This window comes from Cupressus sempervirens, chromosome 7 (genome assembly GCF_028749045.1).
Source record: "Cupressus sempervirens isolate cs-2001-9-10 chromosome 7, ASM2874904v1, whole genome shotgun sequence".
Lineage (NCBI taxonomy): Eukaryota > Viridiplantae > Streptophyta > Pinopsida > Cupressales > Cupressaceae > Cupressus > Cupressus sempervirens.
In genome coordinates, this window is record NC_143124.1 from 509,641,359 (window position 1) to 509,658,265 (window position 16,907).

A 16,907-nucleotide genomic window follows, 5' to 3' on the forward strand; every position below is an offset into this window, starting at 1 on the left:
AAACAATAAAGGGGATTGCAAACATAAGTGATGAAGGGGAGTTGTGGTGCATTGATTGCAACGGGAATGGTCACACGAATGAATCCTATCCCAGAAAAGCATTATGTGACATTTTCCAAGTTATGTGTCATTTCACCAAGGATGCTCATACAATAATGCATCATCTGGTGGGTTTCACAACAAATGACATGGAGGGAGAAGGAATAATAACAATAGTAACAGAAACCAAATACAATATGACACCAAGGGACAATTGTTGATGTAGTGCGGGACGTGCAACCAATGGGTTTAGTTTTCCCAAGATTGTCAAAAGGATAGATGACATAAGTTGTGTTAATGGTGCGGCCTTAGAGACCATGAAGATGCCAACTTCTTGAAACCCGACATCAACCAACTAAACATTGAATGAAGCGTGGTTTTCTCATGCACAAGCTAAATAGGCTACATACTCCGACCCCATATCAAGAAGAAAAGGGTACATGAAGCCAAAGAAGAGATTGAAAAAGCAATAAAGGCACAAAAGGAGACACATGAGAGGGTTGACACTTCTGGTCGAATGGAAGCAGTACAAAATATACTAACGCAAATGTTACACATAGAGGTGCTAGCCAAAGTCCATGACCTCCTTCGCACCAAGCCTTAGTTGTAGATAACAATGTTGAACACCTTTTTCGTACAACCCAACACCACACAACGTAATGGATCCTATGTTGTTGGTAGTAAATAATGGCCAACACCTCGCAGTAGTAGAGATGGGCATCCTTAAAACTATTATGATGGATACCATTGTGGATGGTGGGTCTGGGCTAAATGTACTTTCAAAAGAGAAGTGGAAGAAACTCGAGAAACCAACTCTATGGCCCTCGACTTTCAATTTACTAGTTGTAGACAATAGGGAATTAAACCCCTATAGACACTAATGGTGCAACAAGTCACAATAGCCATACAATTGTTTGTGCTAGACTTTGTTGTGATTTTGCTCAAGAAGAAAGGATATGATGCCATTCTCGACAAAGGGTGGCTTGAGGATGTAGCAATTAATTGAGACAAAGAAAAACACCATCCACAATCGCATTGGAGTGATCAATCCTAACCAATTTTTCTCTTATTGCACAAACAACACATTAAGAGACAGTTATTGATGGATTCAACAGGGAAGAGAAATTGGGAGACAGTTGCAATCACAATTGAGTAGTTCGAGCATGAATGAATATGCAAGGGCTTTACTTGCTAGAGTGAAGTTCGCAAGAAAAGTAGATACAAGCACAAGCACCAAGAAGTTGAGACCTAAAGTGAAAATGGCTTCCCAAAAAGATCTTATAACACCATAGATAGTCCCTTGGCGTCACAAAGGGTTGAATGGGTTACTGCCAAAAATGGTGGTAGGATACTCCCAACTCAGATTCAATAAAGTAGGGTTTGAGAAAAGTGGAGGCTCAGTAGGTAATCCGGATGACAGTTTTCTACATTTGCGACTACAAGTGTCCCCTTCGAGTGATGATAGAGACTTTCGATAGGTTCTCATGATTGAGCATGCTGGAGTATTTGGGTAGGATTTGAGGGTTTTCTTTATGGCCACAAAATTCGCTAGTCTTTGGCATACCTAGGAAACATGGTAAAAAGATTGATCTTTGAAGGTGAAAAAGATGTTGAGGGACGAGAAATAATATTGGATCGAAATGGTGTCATGAACTGTCACAACTACAGAGATGAACTTGGTGGAAAAAGCTTCTAAAGGGCGAGGAATAAAGAAGTCCTTCATTGTAGAAGAGTCATGGAGATGCATCATGGACGTTGTGACGAGTCAGTTAATAGGGTCTAGTTGGGCCTCAGAAATAGCCCTACCACAAATTCTCTTGATGAATAGTCTCAGGAATGACCTCTTATATGACTGGGAGTCACTCTTGGTAGAGTGCATGTATGAGTTTATGACATTGCAACATAGGATGTTTTACATGCCTCACTATGCCATTGGTTTGTTTAGGAGACCACACGTGTATAGATTCGACCTAGAAATTTGGAGGTGAAGCTTAGGGGCACCCTAACACTAGGCGATTTGACCATATTTTATTGAAGGCATTTGGATAAAGGGACTACACTAGCAAGACAAAAGATGAGATCCCAAGTAGTCTCGGAGTTCGAGTCTGAGGTGTAGATAGTGACAGAGGCTACCTTAGAGACTTTTGACGCCTTGGTGATAGCTTGCAGATGGATGAGGGTGGTAGTCAGGTGGCAGAGGGTGAGGTCGTAGATTCTGCAATTGTTGGGACAAAAACGATTACACCCTCTCCAATTCTATTCATTGCACCTCTTCTATTAGAGAACTCATTTGACTTCCTTGAGAGAGTTAGTTTGGTGATGATGACACCCATTCCTACATTCAGTCAAATTCAGATACTTGTATGGAACTAGTACCAAGCGTAGTGCACGGAGTTGCATCACCTTCAGTGGAGTTGGCCAAGGGACCTCCAGTAGCAGAGGAGGTAGTAGAGACTAGAGTGGAGTCCATGGCAGAGGAGTTTCTTAGTGGAGAGTTGCCTGACAGAGAGTTTGAGTATGGAGATGCCTGTGGGAAAGGTGTTCAAGCCACAAACGGAGATAGAGATAGTAGTAGCAAAGGTGGAGAGAGTAGAGTTGATGGGTGAGCCACAAGGAGAGTTACAAATATTGTGAATTGGTGCCATGGTAGAGAACGAGACAACAATAAATTCTTGGTGCATTGAGTATAACATGACATTGATGGTGCCAATGAGACTACTCTTACATATCCATGATGAGAATTACCTCCTCATGTGGTAACAGATCTTGATGGAGAGAACTCAACGGTCAAGCTGATGGAGTTGGAGCAGATAGTCTTGGAGCATTCCTTGGAGTGAGACACATTGGTAGAGTTTGTGCAAGAGCGTTCCCTAGAGAGAAAAATTATGCCTACAAGATATTTGATAGAGATTTTGGAGCATGGCCCTACAGAGGAGCCTCATAGGGAGTTTGGGGATGGTGGCTTGGAGCAGTTTTTGCATGAGGTGGTTGGAGGAGCTAGGAGAGTGGTGGCCTTTGCTTAGTCATAGGCTTAGGAGGGTGTGGCCCAGTAGTTAGAGAGGTCGTTGGCTTTTGTTTACCGTACAGGGTAAAAGGATAATTAACACATGTAGTATAGCATGATATAATGCAGAACATATACTTTATTCATATATGCAATATCCTTATTACAATAACTCCCATGATGATTACAACCATTCTGGATGGTCTACATATACCTTTCTGAAGGGGTGACTCAACTGTCGCGCCCATTCGGATACAATTCTACTTGTCGGCTACACTATAGATTTTACCAACAACATCATCCTCCCCAAAAGAAAAGTCGTCTCCAAATGACAATTACAGAATATTCGAGACAGATTAACAAAATGGAATACATTAACTGACTAAGTATAACAAGATAGATCTGTTTTCGTCACATCACATTCACATTCCTTCCGTGTCTGCACCAAATTGGTCTCAAAAAACACATTGCATCTGTAGCCTCTGCTAACACAATATTGTCACCTTAGCCAATCTGACCTTGATAGCCACCCGTGCCACCTTCTCTATTTCCAACTACTGGGTACACTGAGCCAAGTGTCGCTCTACTGTCTCCAATTCGATGATCAACTCCTCCCGAGCTTTCTATGCATCCACCAAGACAACCTTATGTCCAACACCTACTCCAAGTGCCTCAAAGCGTAGCATCCTTCTTGAAAGGCTTGCTCCAGTGCTCTTTCCACCTCTAACACGTAGACACTCCATGCCTATAGTAGTTCCAGGTCTCATCAACTGGTCACACTTACCATGACTGATAACTGAACTGACGGGGGGTCTAGGGGGCATCGCCACCAACGGGGTGGAGGGGCAGCGCCCCCACCACTAAGACCAAATTAGCACCCTCAAACTCACAAAAAACTCCATGGAACACACCTTTTTTGTGATTTTCTTCTGATCCCATACTTTTTTTGCCAAAGGCTTATGTTTTACTACCTTTTTATGTCTTTCCCTTCCCTTCAGTATCATATGTTACTCATTCAGAATTGTTTTGATTTGTCAGCGTATTTTTTTTTTAGAACCTCCTGCTTCCTGAAGAGTACGACTCCTTCCTCTTGAATGCTCTGGTACGGTCTATAAAGAGTGATTTCGTATGGCTGCTCCCAGTTTGCTCCCCCTTCTCCTTCTATGATAGCCGTACGACCAATGTATTTATTTCCCCCTTACTGTGCAGTACTTTCTTCTCTTCCCAATATGCCTATACAACCATACAGTGCCTTCCCAGTGTTTCCTGTGAGATATTCGTATGGCAACTTTGTTCCCGTGGGGAATGTGTCCTGGCATTCACAAAATGTTATGAGTCTTGGGGATGGCTGGCTGCGCAGTCCTTGATTATGTTGGAGGATTGGCTTCTCTGGGAGAGGGTTGGAGAGAGCCGAAAAAATGTACTGATCTGGGAGATTGAGCAGGCCTTCCACGAGGATTATTGTACATTTAGGTGGACATAACATCTCTCTACCATTCGTGAGCAGTTTAGTGAGAGTTGGCTCAACTTAGGATAGATGTGGCTAGGAAGCAAGAGACATGGACAATGAAGAGGACAACCACAAAGATTCAGTTAGAGGTAGGAAAGACACAAAGGGATGCATTGTGGGCATAGTTAGAGGAGGCTTGTGTAGATAGAGCTATGTTGGAGTGTTGCCTAGCTAGCTCCATGGAGATTGTGGATGTGAAGGAGAAGAAGCTCTTGGAGGCAATGTTGATGGTGAAGCACACTATGGAACAAAAGATGGTACCTGAGGATGCAGTAGTTATACAAGTTGCAGGCTCATTTGGTAGTTGTCACACCACCACTTGAGCCTTCATCATTAGGGATGCATTCTTTGTCTCCTTGATCTTGTTTCCTTCTTTTGTCTTGTATATTTGTTGGTTTGGTATCATTTCATTTTTCTGTACGTTGTCAAAGACGACTTCTTATTTTTGGGGAATGATGTTGTCGGGAAATAATAATGTTGTTAAGTGTCATTACGTTTGTTAGTTTAACTGAGGGTTAGGCAGTTATGGCTTGCGATGATTCACCTCGCACCCTCTCGGGTCTATATCTGTGCTCTCTTGGATGGAATAGAGCATCATTGTGTATGGAGAAAGTGTCTTGTGGAGTCTGAGTACTATATTTAAACTTATCTGGCCTTAATGGAGAAGTTTGCAGTCCTCTGAAATTATATTTTCTTCTATTGTGTTACATTCCTTGCTATTTGTATTGTGTATTAACTCATTTTACCCTAAGTGGTAAGCAAAGCACTTTTGCTAGTTTGGCTATTATCATCTTGTGCTGGATGAATGTTATTGAGAGGTGGGAGTATGTATGTATGTTTCCATCGGGAGCTGGGTGCATGAGTGCGTGTTTCCATTAGGAGCTGGGTGGTTGTGTATTAAACATCTTGTATAATCGGTTATGCTTGTGCCTTCGTATTCCTTTGCAAAGCGGGAGTTGGATGACTTGGCATCATGGCTCATATGTTGCTATGATCTGGAAATGTCTTGTATAGTATAACTCCTGTCAATTCATTGTAATGTAGCAGGTGTTCCTTTTGTTTTCCTCAGATAAGATTGCATAGCTGGATGTTATATCATTGTATGGTGTGTAATTCTCAGAATAGCAAGAGACTTCAGTGTATGTAGTATTGATGATTCCTGTGTCTGAAGCACAATTTTATCGTATGACAGTGAAGACATATGATCAGTTTACGTGAAGTTTTACAGAAGATGTTTTCATTGTTCAGATAAAGAAGATGGTGATTTATATGTTGCTACTGGTGATTTATGTTTTGAATATGCTGTTTATATTTCTGTTATGTGCCTGATATAAAATACAGGATTCTTCTGTACATATCTTCTATAGTAGAAATATTTGTGAGATCCTAGTAGCATGCCATATATTGTTTTTGTATTTCCTAGGGTAAATCTCCATGTCATGTGCTCGTATGCTTTTCTGATTTTCTGTAGATTGCACTCATTATATTTGTCAAAACTTAACAGTTCAATCTCCAGAACCACAAAGGTTTCAATCAAAGAGGAATATAATAAATTGCATAGTCTGTATAGTATCAAACACTCTCAACTCCCTTTTCATAAGCCTTTTTGAGAACCTTGCAGAAAACTCCATAATAAAATCACTTTAATAATTTAATAAGCTTTGTTGCACCAAAAAGCTATTTAGTTCATTTATCAAACATTTTTGACTCTTGTCTCTTTTCAGCGTCTCATTATTTAGAAAATTCCATTTTCTTTTCAACAAGCTATTGACAGGGAAAGATGAGCCCAGAAAGACCTTTGAGAACTAGTATGCACCTTTAGAATTCTATATTTTACCTTTAAATCAAATTTCAACCACTTGATATAAGAACATATTACTAAGCCATTAAAGTAGAAACATACATAATCAATTTCCCATCCGAGGAAATATAATCTATTTAACAATCTCAACAAATTTCGGCAGCATTATTGCATGTAAATGAACACTTCAAGAATTAAAGAAGAAGAATAGGAGAAAGATAGACAAAAAACAAGAAACACCGATATACACAGGGAAAACTCTTTTAGGTAAGAAAACCGCACACTCGAAAGCATTTAAAACCCTCAAAAGAATTGTATGTTTCAATGAACATCTCTTACTCAGTGTTTTCATCTCATGCTTAGTATTTTCATTTAGTATAAAACCCTCAACTAGTTTTCCAAGCTTTTATATATTTATGTATACACGTGCACACACACACACGTGTGCGCACCCAGGCACACATGCACACACGCACCCATGCACACATGCACCCACCCACACATACCCACACACATGCAAATGCACAGGCGCACTCACACACACACACACATCCACGCACCCAAGCACACACACCCACGCACGCACATGCACGCACACACAAAACTGTAAACATGATTAATTCTACAAATTAAATGCTGAACTCAAACTATTTTGATGATGCCTTTTAACATTTTCTTTTTGCTTGCAGATAATTGGTGTAAGCAAGCAGTTCTAACCATTATGTCTTCTTTGGGGACTTCCAAGGGGATCCTTGAGGTATTGAAGTTTGGAGTCTATGTTACAGTTCCAATTTTTCTCATGTATTCAGTTGCCAGCAACCCTGGTGCTATGCAGAAATTAATAAAAAATGTAAGTTATGATTCTCTCCTTAGTGCTATGGGTTGAAATACCTTTCTCAAATATTGATAAAAGTGAAAATGCTTCTTATATGTCGATTATCCATTTAGTGCATGGTAGTTGCTGCAATCTGATAAGATATTCACATAGATGAATTGAAAAACCTCTACGATACTGAGTTTCATCTGTTCCATTGCTAACATACCAAACACAAACCAATATGAAATTTTAGCAGTATCCCATTAAAATTCAAAATGAACAAATGAAACTTGCTCAAAATAATAGCAATGAAAAAGAAAAGGAATCATTGTGAAGAGTACAAATATTTTCTTTTTACTCACATTGCTCATTTCTGGAATGTCTATTGGTGAGGAATTTCTATTGTAAATTTCCTATGTTTAGTGGTTTTTCTGCGTGTACACTCAAACAAAGAAAGGGACAGATATGCACATACATATCCATGCTTGCAGATGCATGCATGTATGAACACGTATGCTATACTTCTATTGTATAATTGTATCGAATTTCAATATCCATCTACATGCAATTTCAATTTTCCATATTGCTCACACATTGTCCTCCTAATCTGGACAAGCTTCTCATCCTTGCTCCATTTATGCCAAGGGAGTGCGTAAGTACCCTTGAGTTTGGTGAAGCCAAAAATGAGTTGTTGGCCATCAGTCAACATTCAATCTCCTTGCTAACTAATTAAACTACACTACCAAATCACAAGCTGTTGTACCAGTAATTGATAGGATATAGAATTCAATTCTTTATTTTAAAGGTATTGTTCAATAAAACGAGAGCGCTACAATTACGACATATTATCTGAATTGACGTCATTATCTCTACAACTGGTGTGCTGTTTGAAGGACCAGCAATTATGATTTAAGATAATCATTGGTCTATATGTAACCACCATATAACTTGTGCTATGGAGGCCGATGATTTTAATAACAAAACTGAGTTCGTATAGCTTGCATTAATAGAACATGGTATGTTATACACTACCAATGTCAAATGAGTCCCTATCTCTCCCATGTTGAGGAAGTTCCTCAAGGACCTTGATTTTGAGTCAATATGCATCCATCTAGTTATAAAAGTCACAAATTCAACTGCCTTTGGGGGTCATCTAGTGAGAAATGAGCATTTGTTGTAGCCACATTGTCACAAGGCAATGGGAAGGGTTTTCACATACCACATAGGATAAGTGCTCCACTAGTGTGTATTCAATTATAAACGACCTCCATATAACAATGGGCCCACCACCAAAGGTTACACATGGTCAGCAATAATTTATTGAAGAATCTAAGTTGCCACGAGTGCAGTATGGAGCATGATCCAAAGAAAACCAAGACACACTAAACATGAAGTCGAAAGGGTCAATGTGATGCGATAAATTGATTGATCCATCAACATTAAGGCTTGCAAGACAAATGTATATGAAAATAACTAGGAGGCCACAAAACATGACAACATGAATCCCCATGAATAATGACGAACAAATGCCTTAGCACACATATATGAAACCGTAACTTAAATTTTCCTCTAGTAGTGATCCAGATATGGTCCATTACAGAATAAAAGGAAATAAATCTCTCGAATATAAGGAGGGTACCCAACATGTCTTTGGTTGGGGAGGGGTACTCATGGGTACTGATGGAGCATAATTTTTTTTGCAAATTATAGTCTCCACTCACAACATTTTTCATTTATGCAAATATGCACGAGGATATACAAAAATTGGAAACTAGCATGAACTAAGTTGTCTATGAGTGGCATCCAGATTGGTGGCGATCATCTACAGCCTTATATTTCTGTTACAAAGGATATAACAGAGGGAAAAGCCATGATTCTGCCTGGTAACAGGGCATTTATTGATGTGCATCAAAGACACCAACATAACTGGTGGATTCGATTTATAAATATCAATTTTATGAGTCAGCATCAACAATCTTAAAGCAATCCTTGGATCTAGGTTTGTATCTATAAAATATTCAACTATTGTCAAGATAAACGGTACATGTATTTGGAATTTATATGAATGGATCAGAGGATATGAGGACATAAAAAGAACAGAATTAAAGGGTATTTTTTGTCTATATTGTAATAACCCTTGCTTGATGTCACAGCACTGCAGATCCAATTGATAATCATACAAGAGTATAAAAACATACCATCAGTCATAGTCTACCAAGGTGATTCTACAGTTATGATATGATAGCATATAAATGTTTGAAGTCTCAAGACATTCTCAATATATGCAGTTGGCAATTTGTAAAGATTGAAAATACTATCAAATTAACAAGATGTACGATGAGAGATAATTGTTGCCAAAGAAGTTGGATATAGACGTACATGAAGGTCTGATAAACTTGAATGTTATGATAGTATACCTACAGCCATGCTGTGAAATAACTCATTGCTTTGTCTTATTCATGTTTGCCATTTCTGAGTTGTCTCTCATCCACGATGATGGAGGACTGAGTAGATATATCTTCCAGAACCACCAGAGCCAAGGACTTTTGTCTTTTCTAATCATTGATATCTAATGTTGTCATGTGTTGTTGCAGGATGAAGAATCACCATGGAAGCAAGAAGTTTGAACTAAAGACATCAGATATCAACAGTGGCAATAATATTATCAATTGGCAGATTAAAATGACAAGAAAGCACATCTGGGCAGAAATGAGCATATGAGACAAAGAAGACTGACGATTCTAAATACACAATATATCTTGCATGGATAAAACGACAAGCATAGATTCAAGAAACATGGAAATGAAGCAGCAAAACATTGCATTCGATTTTATCACAGAGTCCAAACATGAGGCGTATACATATTGAAAGGGGGTGTGAAAATGACACTTCATGGGGAGTTACCTGGAAGCCTGAATATGGACGTATGCTGGAAATAGGAATATGTGTGATGGACATTTTAAGGATATACCACTGGTTATGTTAGACAATTAAATTATATTAAAGTAATATTACCATTATAAATGGTCAGTTATTTGTTTTGAAAAGGTGTGGTGCTTGGAAAAGCAACCAACACCCTTCAATCTCTATAAATATATAATGTAAAATCAGACACAAACAATTCATATTCATATACAATTTTTAAATTTTAGCATACTATATGCACTCGATATATTTTATTCTTTCAGTGTTAAATAAATGAAGTTTTGAACTAAGCCTGTGGATTGTGGATTATTGAATATATTCATGTGCGATTTTGGAGTCAAACTGTATTGGATAGACCATCCCTAAGGAGTGTCTCTAGTGCAGTTCTATTTCCGGCATGATCAATAAGAAATATATACTTTATTTGCATGAAGCTTTAGAGTTAAGATATTATATAGTTTCGTCTTTTATAATTATTATTTTAATTTTATAAATAATTTATATGATAGACAAGTGGACAGGATCAATTATAGCATTTTAAAATTGAACATCATAGATATTGAGAAATATTTAATTGTTTCCAAATCTATGTTTGGTTTGTCTCTGTACCACAGGAGTTAAAATACATTCTAGACTGTTTTAAAATTGCGTCCATATATTTGATCTGTCACATCTTGATTACTAAATTGTTTATAAATAATGTGCGTAGAATTTTATAAAGTTATACGTTTTAAACTTATAGTACTGACTCTATCGCCCTTCGGCACTGGGCTTTATATTTTTTAATAATTTGCAATCCATAGGTTGGGAATCATTTCAAATCTTGCCTTTGAAGAATTAATATATTCATTTGTTGCATTAATCTATACTTTCATTTAAAAAACATTCATATATTTGTTTATTATTCTCAATTCATAATTTGCAAGTTAAGAGTTTTCTGTAATTCTTGCCATTAGGAAGACTTTCATCGCATTCGTATTCTAACCAATTTGCTATAAGCATCCTGGGCTTAAGTGTTTTGTTCAGGATTAGGTACACCCACCTTGGTTTTGTAGAGCCAGAAGCGCAGGGGATTTGGATTGCATCGATTAGTTTCATCAAGTTGGCCATAACCGGTTGGATATCCCAGCATTGAGTTGGCAAGACTCATAGGATTCCAATCTGCGGTTTTGGGGACCAATAGGTACTACAAGACACTAGTTGTCTCTGGAACTCAAACCAAAAGACCAAGATGGATGAGGAGAGCGAGTACAAGAAGCACAAAACGAACACACCCACCATTATGTACAAACATAGACAACTCGAAAGACAAAAAGGAAACTAGAAAGGAAACAGAAATACATAAGGAAAAACATTAATCCCATAGCTCTCAACCCTAGACATGTAAGCATAAAAAATGTCCATATTGCTGCTAGCAACTCCTTGATAACATATTGCAAGTCAAGCTCTGCAAGGAGATCCATTGGCCTTGTGCATAGACAAACTAAGATATGCATTGTACCTCTACCAAACACCACTTGAATAGATGATCTGGTCACCCTTGATCGGATATGTATTCCTTTTTTGGCTACAACTTGAAACACATTATCTGACCATACCAAAATGGATCACCAGTGCTAATGGAATAGTCACAAGGCTGCCCATAGTGAATTTCATAATGTCCAATCAACCCAAGACAACAAAGAGGAGAGCCAAATTCCGACCAACTAATATTCACATCATATTCATCCAAGGCAACTTATGGTTCACAAAACTTAGAAGTATTAGTAACCAAAAATAAGCACATAGATGAAAAAAGAGCTATCACCTTTCATGGCTGCAATACCACCATGTTGACTGACCTTCTTGCACAGGTTGAGGCTGAAAGTGAATGTCTGAATTTCATAATCCAGAGAGAAGGTATTTGACACACTCATGATTAGCATCCAACATTTTTCCATGAGTGTCAAATTGAAATGTCCTCCCATTCAGGCCAGGTCAATTTGGATCACACAATCTTGAATTTGATACTCCAACTCATTTGGATATTGTAGCTCAGCGCCCCTTTCGTAGACATGCTAGTCCCAAGAGAAAGCCTTCAAATTGATGCATGGCACATGCATCATTAAGGAAAGAAACATGGCCTTCTTCAAAGAAGAAGGCCTCACACACATTTGTGTATTCATCCAACTTAGTAATAGCTAGCACTTGGCATACATCCTTACATGTGCTGATATACTTTCCAATGTCTGAATCATAAGCATGATTTGAAGCACATTTCAAATCAGTGACACAAAAGTCAATATTAGGAGACTCCTCAAGTGAAGGACCACGTTCTTCAATTTGTCCTTGTTTACCATGCAGGGTAAGTAGATACTTATCGCATTAATAGGTTAGAATGTAAGACAAAACATATGCTTTATTCATATAAGCACATATGCAATTCCAAATACAATGATGATCCTTCAAGTCATTTAGATGATGTACATATACTTCCCGAAGGGGTGACTCAACTGTCACGTGATCTTTCAGTTACAACTTTACCTGTCGGCTATAGTTTTTACCGACAACATCATCACCCCCAAAAAGTAAAGTCATTGCTGGGCAACAAAATAGAGACAACTTATACATCAAAACTCAAAATATAACTCAATCACTAATTACATCAAAATTTAAACAACTAAGAAGAAGAGGGATGTGTCCTTGGTGTAGTAGACGTCCCTTGTGCTCTACGCTTGTTCAGTTGTGCTCGTAGCTCACGCACTTTCTTGGTCTGTACCTCTAAATCTGCTTCGGCCTCCATCTAAATCTCCAAGGCTGTTTGCATCATCTTGGCAATCTCTCCAAGCTCTGCCTCCTCTGTTGCCTCCTGTTGTAGCTGACTCTTCTCTCGCCTAGCCTCATCTAGCTGAGCCATAAATGATGTCCTCTCGGATTCCCAAGCTGCTCTTTCTGATTCCCTAGTTTCCTTCTCTACAGCTAGATCTGCGTTCACTACTGCAAATTGGGTAGTTGACTCCTCCCGAGCCCTCTTTGCCGCTACTTGGTTTGCCTGGCTCCTCCAAAGAGCATAATAAGCATCATGGTATATGTGGACTACCTCCCAAGTCAAAGTCACTGTGCAGCTCTCCATAATTGGCTCTCTGGTAGTGGCCCAATCCTGGCGCATCTCCAAAGTCTCTACTCTAGGCCACCTGTGCTCCTCAAAGCAGACTGAAAAGGCAGTATAGCACCCTACTCTCATGAAGAATATGACATGCTCCAGCTCCTTTACCACAGAATCCAACACATGTGTTTGCGCCAAGATCACCACTCAGCGAGCCTGAGTCCCTACATCAGCGAGAAATGTCCCCACATCCTCTCCCATCAATGTCTTTGGCCCCACTGTAGGTTGCTGGGTACCCATAACCATCTTCACTGCTTCTACCATCCGCTTAGCAATGCTATTTGTCGAGGAGTGTGGCATCTCATCGATCTGCGTTGGGTGACTCTCCCCCCTTATGTCTGCATGCCTATAGGATCTCCTTCCAGGGCTATTTCCCACTCAGGTGAATGAATGCCCAATGCCCGTGGTGCTAGTGTGTGTTTAAAGCTCATGCTCAAGTATGTGCTCAACTTATGAGATTTGCTTGCTTTGCTCGACTCCTTTGCTACTGGTGTTGCTAACAATCCTACATCTATTGTAACCACTGTGTACGAGCCCACTACATCTATAAGTGAACATCGGGTGTCCTCAAACCCTTACTTGTTTTTGCTTGTATCGATATCTCCATCACACCCTCCTAAGTCTCTACCTCATCATTGGGTATAAGTATCTCAACCCCTACCTTTGGTTTGGCTGGCAAAGCCTCTTAAACAACCCCTTTTGGTAACTCCATCGCTTCCTCTGTTACGACTGTCGTCGGTGATGTATGTGACTCTGTTCCCACTACGGCTACAGCCTTCGGAATGGTCTGGGTCTTTGTAGTTGGCTGAACTGCTACGGTGACCAGGGTCATCATCACTAGCTGCCTAAACTGACCAAACCCTGGGATAAGTGTGTCGTGCCTACCCACCGGAACCAAATGTGTTGTCATTGAAAGTGTAGGTCGCGGAAATAGTAGTGGTGTTACCGTGATCACTTCCACTTCCTTGTCATCTTCTTTGTCCTCTTCATCGGTCCCACTCTCATTGGAAGAAGTCTCCTGTCAACCACTATCAGTATCTCTTGCATCTTGTCTTGATCACTTTTGCCCAACCGTGGTCTTGCTGCCAAGTGTGTCCAGATGTCTCCATTGCATAATAGGGGGCTTGCCTAGCACGAGTGGCCTCCAGCCTATTGTGGGGGATCATCCGTGTTGTCACCTCCAAGAATAACCCAACTGCGTAGTGCGACATGTAGAATGTCTTATGCTGCAATGTCGTAAATTTGTACATTCTTTTTGCCAATAGTGCAGCCTAATCATATACTCTCCCCTGTAGAATCGTGTTCATCATCGGGACCTACGGAAATGAGATGTCGGATGTGCGGCTTGATCCTGTGAGGCGACTCTTTACTAAGTCCATGAGACAATGCCAATGCCCTTCCTGAATATTGGACTTCTTCAGTCCTCTCCCCTTTGAAGTGTTCATGAGGGCTTCTTTCTCTATTTGTGACAAATCCTCGCATACCAACTGTATCAGCTGCGCCTTCACCTCTTGACTTAATTTTTTTTGGCTTGTCAATTTTCTTTCCACCCTGTGCATGACTAGGTATTCCAAATACCTGTGTGAAATCTGGTGCTCTGAATGAAATTACAAGGTCGCATCCAAGGTAGGCGAATGAATTGGTTCGAGAGAACCTATCATATGTCTCTACCATTGTGCACAGGAAGCCTTTGTAATCTCAAATGCAAAATACCAACATTTGTATTGCCCACTCCACTTGTGCCTTTCGAATGCTATTCTTCTCAAGTGTCTCCTGCCACCGTTTCCTGCATTCCGCTCCATTCAAGCCCTCAAAAGAGATATTCTGTGCTATGAGGTGATCAGTTGTGCTACTTGTTTGCCTTTCTTTTTACTTGTGCCTGTGCTTGTGCCTCTTGTAACACCCACTCCTAACAACAAGGTCTTCATGTTTCTGTTCATGGTTGTGGTCATTGCTGAATCTTCCTCTTAACTTCTTTTTCCAAGCCCTCTTTCCGATTGACTGCATAATTGTCACTTCCTTTGTCTTTTTGTGTGAAGAGAACAAAAACGGTTAGGTTAGTTGCTCACACTTTGTCACAACTCTACTGTGCAACTTTTTGCTAAATGTTATGGCTCCACTTTAACCTCTCATGATTGATGTGTTTAGAGAATACCGTACTATCCACGCACTTGACTTTGCTTACCGTACGACTGTACTTGTGGTTGCACTTTTCCCTTTATACTAACACAATTATCGTACGTACACACTTGTTCTATTATTGTACGATATGGTACACCCTATACCTTATCTGTGCGGTGACTTTCTCTTGACACCTTTAGACCTTGCGATACTGTACGACAGATGTTCCTTATCTACTTGCTAAAGTCTTTTATTTTCTAGTCTTTGCAGAGCCGCATGATATATTTTGATGATGTTGGCCATATGGAGTTTATCTCCTGATTGGCCGTACAGTGTACAACTTTCCCTTCTAAAGGTGGGTTGTACAGTTAAATCTCGTGCACTTATACCTTGTTCTGTATACCTTGTCCTAGTAGGCCGTACGGTTGTTCCCAATGCTCGTACAGTTGTACAATAGTTTGTAAAAGGTGGTTGTTGTTTGGGTTGCATAAACCATACGGTATCCTCTAAGGCCGTATGGTGGGCATGGCTTTAAAATCATACTTGCTCTCTATTCAGGTTACTTCCGTCGTACGATATCCTCTCTATTTGCTTCTAAGGCCGTACCACAAATTCCAGCCTATCCTTACCGTATTGTATTTAAAACTTGCTTTACCTCTATGTTTTCATTGATGTCGTATGGCCTTATAGTCTCCCCTTACTGATGGTTTCCCTATGCCTGTAGCCGTACGGTGATGTTCACTCCTTTTCTTGGATTGCCTATACCCGTATAGTGGTGTTCACACCTTTTCCTGGACTGCTTGTAGCCGTACGGTATAATTGCTCCTCTTTGTGCTTTCCTTATTAGTATTGGCACCCTATAATCAAATCATTCTTGGCCGTACGGTACGATATCTAAGGTTGGTCTTATGTTTTAAGTCCATATGGGTCTATGTCCCTTTTCCTTGGTCGTATGGTCTGCTGATATGGTGCTCGCTTTAATTTGGAGACTTTAATGTGCTCTTACTTTGCTTTTGGTATATATTCTCTCTTATTATTATTTATATATATATATATATATATTTATTTATCTTACATATATACATTACTAATTATTATTTTTATACTGTCTTTGAGTTGTTCGTCCTCGGAAGCACCTTATTTCTTTCGTGATTAATTTTTAATTTCAACCCATTTAGTGCATCGGTTACTTCCTTCCCATCCAATGTCCATAGTTTTATTGCTCCGTTGTCGCCCACTTCACGAATCTTATATGGCCCTATCCATTTCACCTTGAATTTGCCTAGTTTGATGTGGCTGCGCCCATTGTACTTCAATACTAGTTGACCCAGTTGAAACTTGTTGAGTTGTAAGTGCTTGTCGTGCCACACCTTACGTCTACACTGTGAAACTTCAATAGCCCATTGCGCTTGCAATCGCCCTTCATCAAGTTTATTCAGGTTGTGCAATCTTTCCCTCAGACTTTCCATATCTCCTAGCTTGTTTTCGATCACTATTCGCAAACTTGGTACCATGAACTTTGTTGGTTCTACAGCTTCCTACCCA

At 39.7% G+C, this 16,907-nt stretch overlaps 1 protein-coding gene across 4 annotated transcripts in view; it reads left to right on the top strand.

Moving 5' to 3' along the window:
* LOC149547763 (uncharacterized) overlaps positions 1–16,907 on the top strand; it is a 104,526-nt gene that overhangs the window by 34,088 nt on the left and 53,531 nt on the right. For 3 of the 4 annotated variants that reach the window (XR_016353917.1, XM_089791820.1, XM_089791822.1), the window contains exon 2: positions 7,044–7,204. Coding sequence is in view for 2 of the 4 variants with exons in the window: in XM_089791820.1 (XP_089647946.1) it covers positions 7,076–7,204 (129 nt within the window). In the remaining 2 variants the exon portion in view is untranslated. Of the gene's footprint in view, positions 1–7,043; positions 7,205–9,765; positions 10,387–16,907 lie in introns of those variants that run through there. The other variant, XR_016353918.1, reaches the window with a different exon arrangement.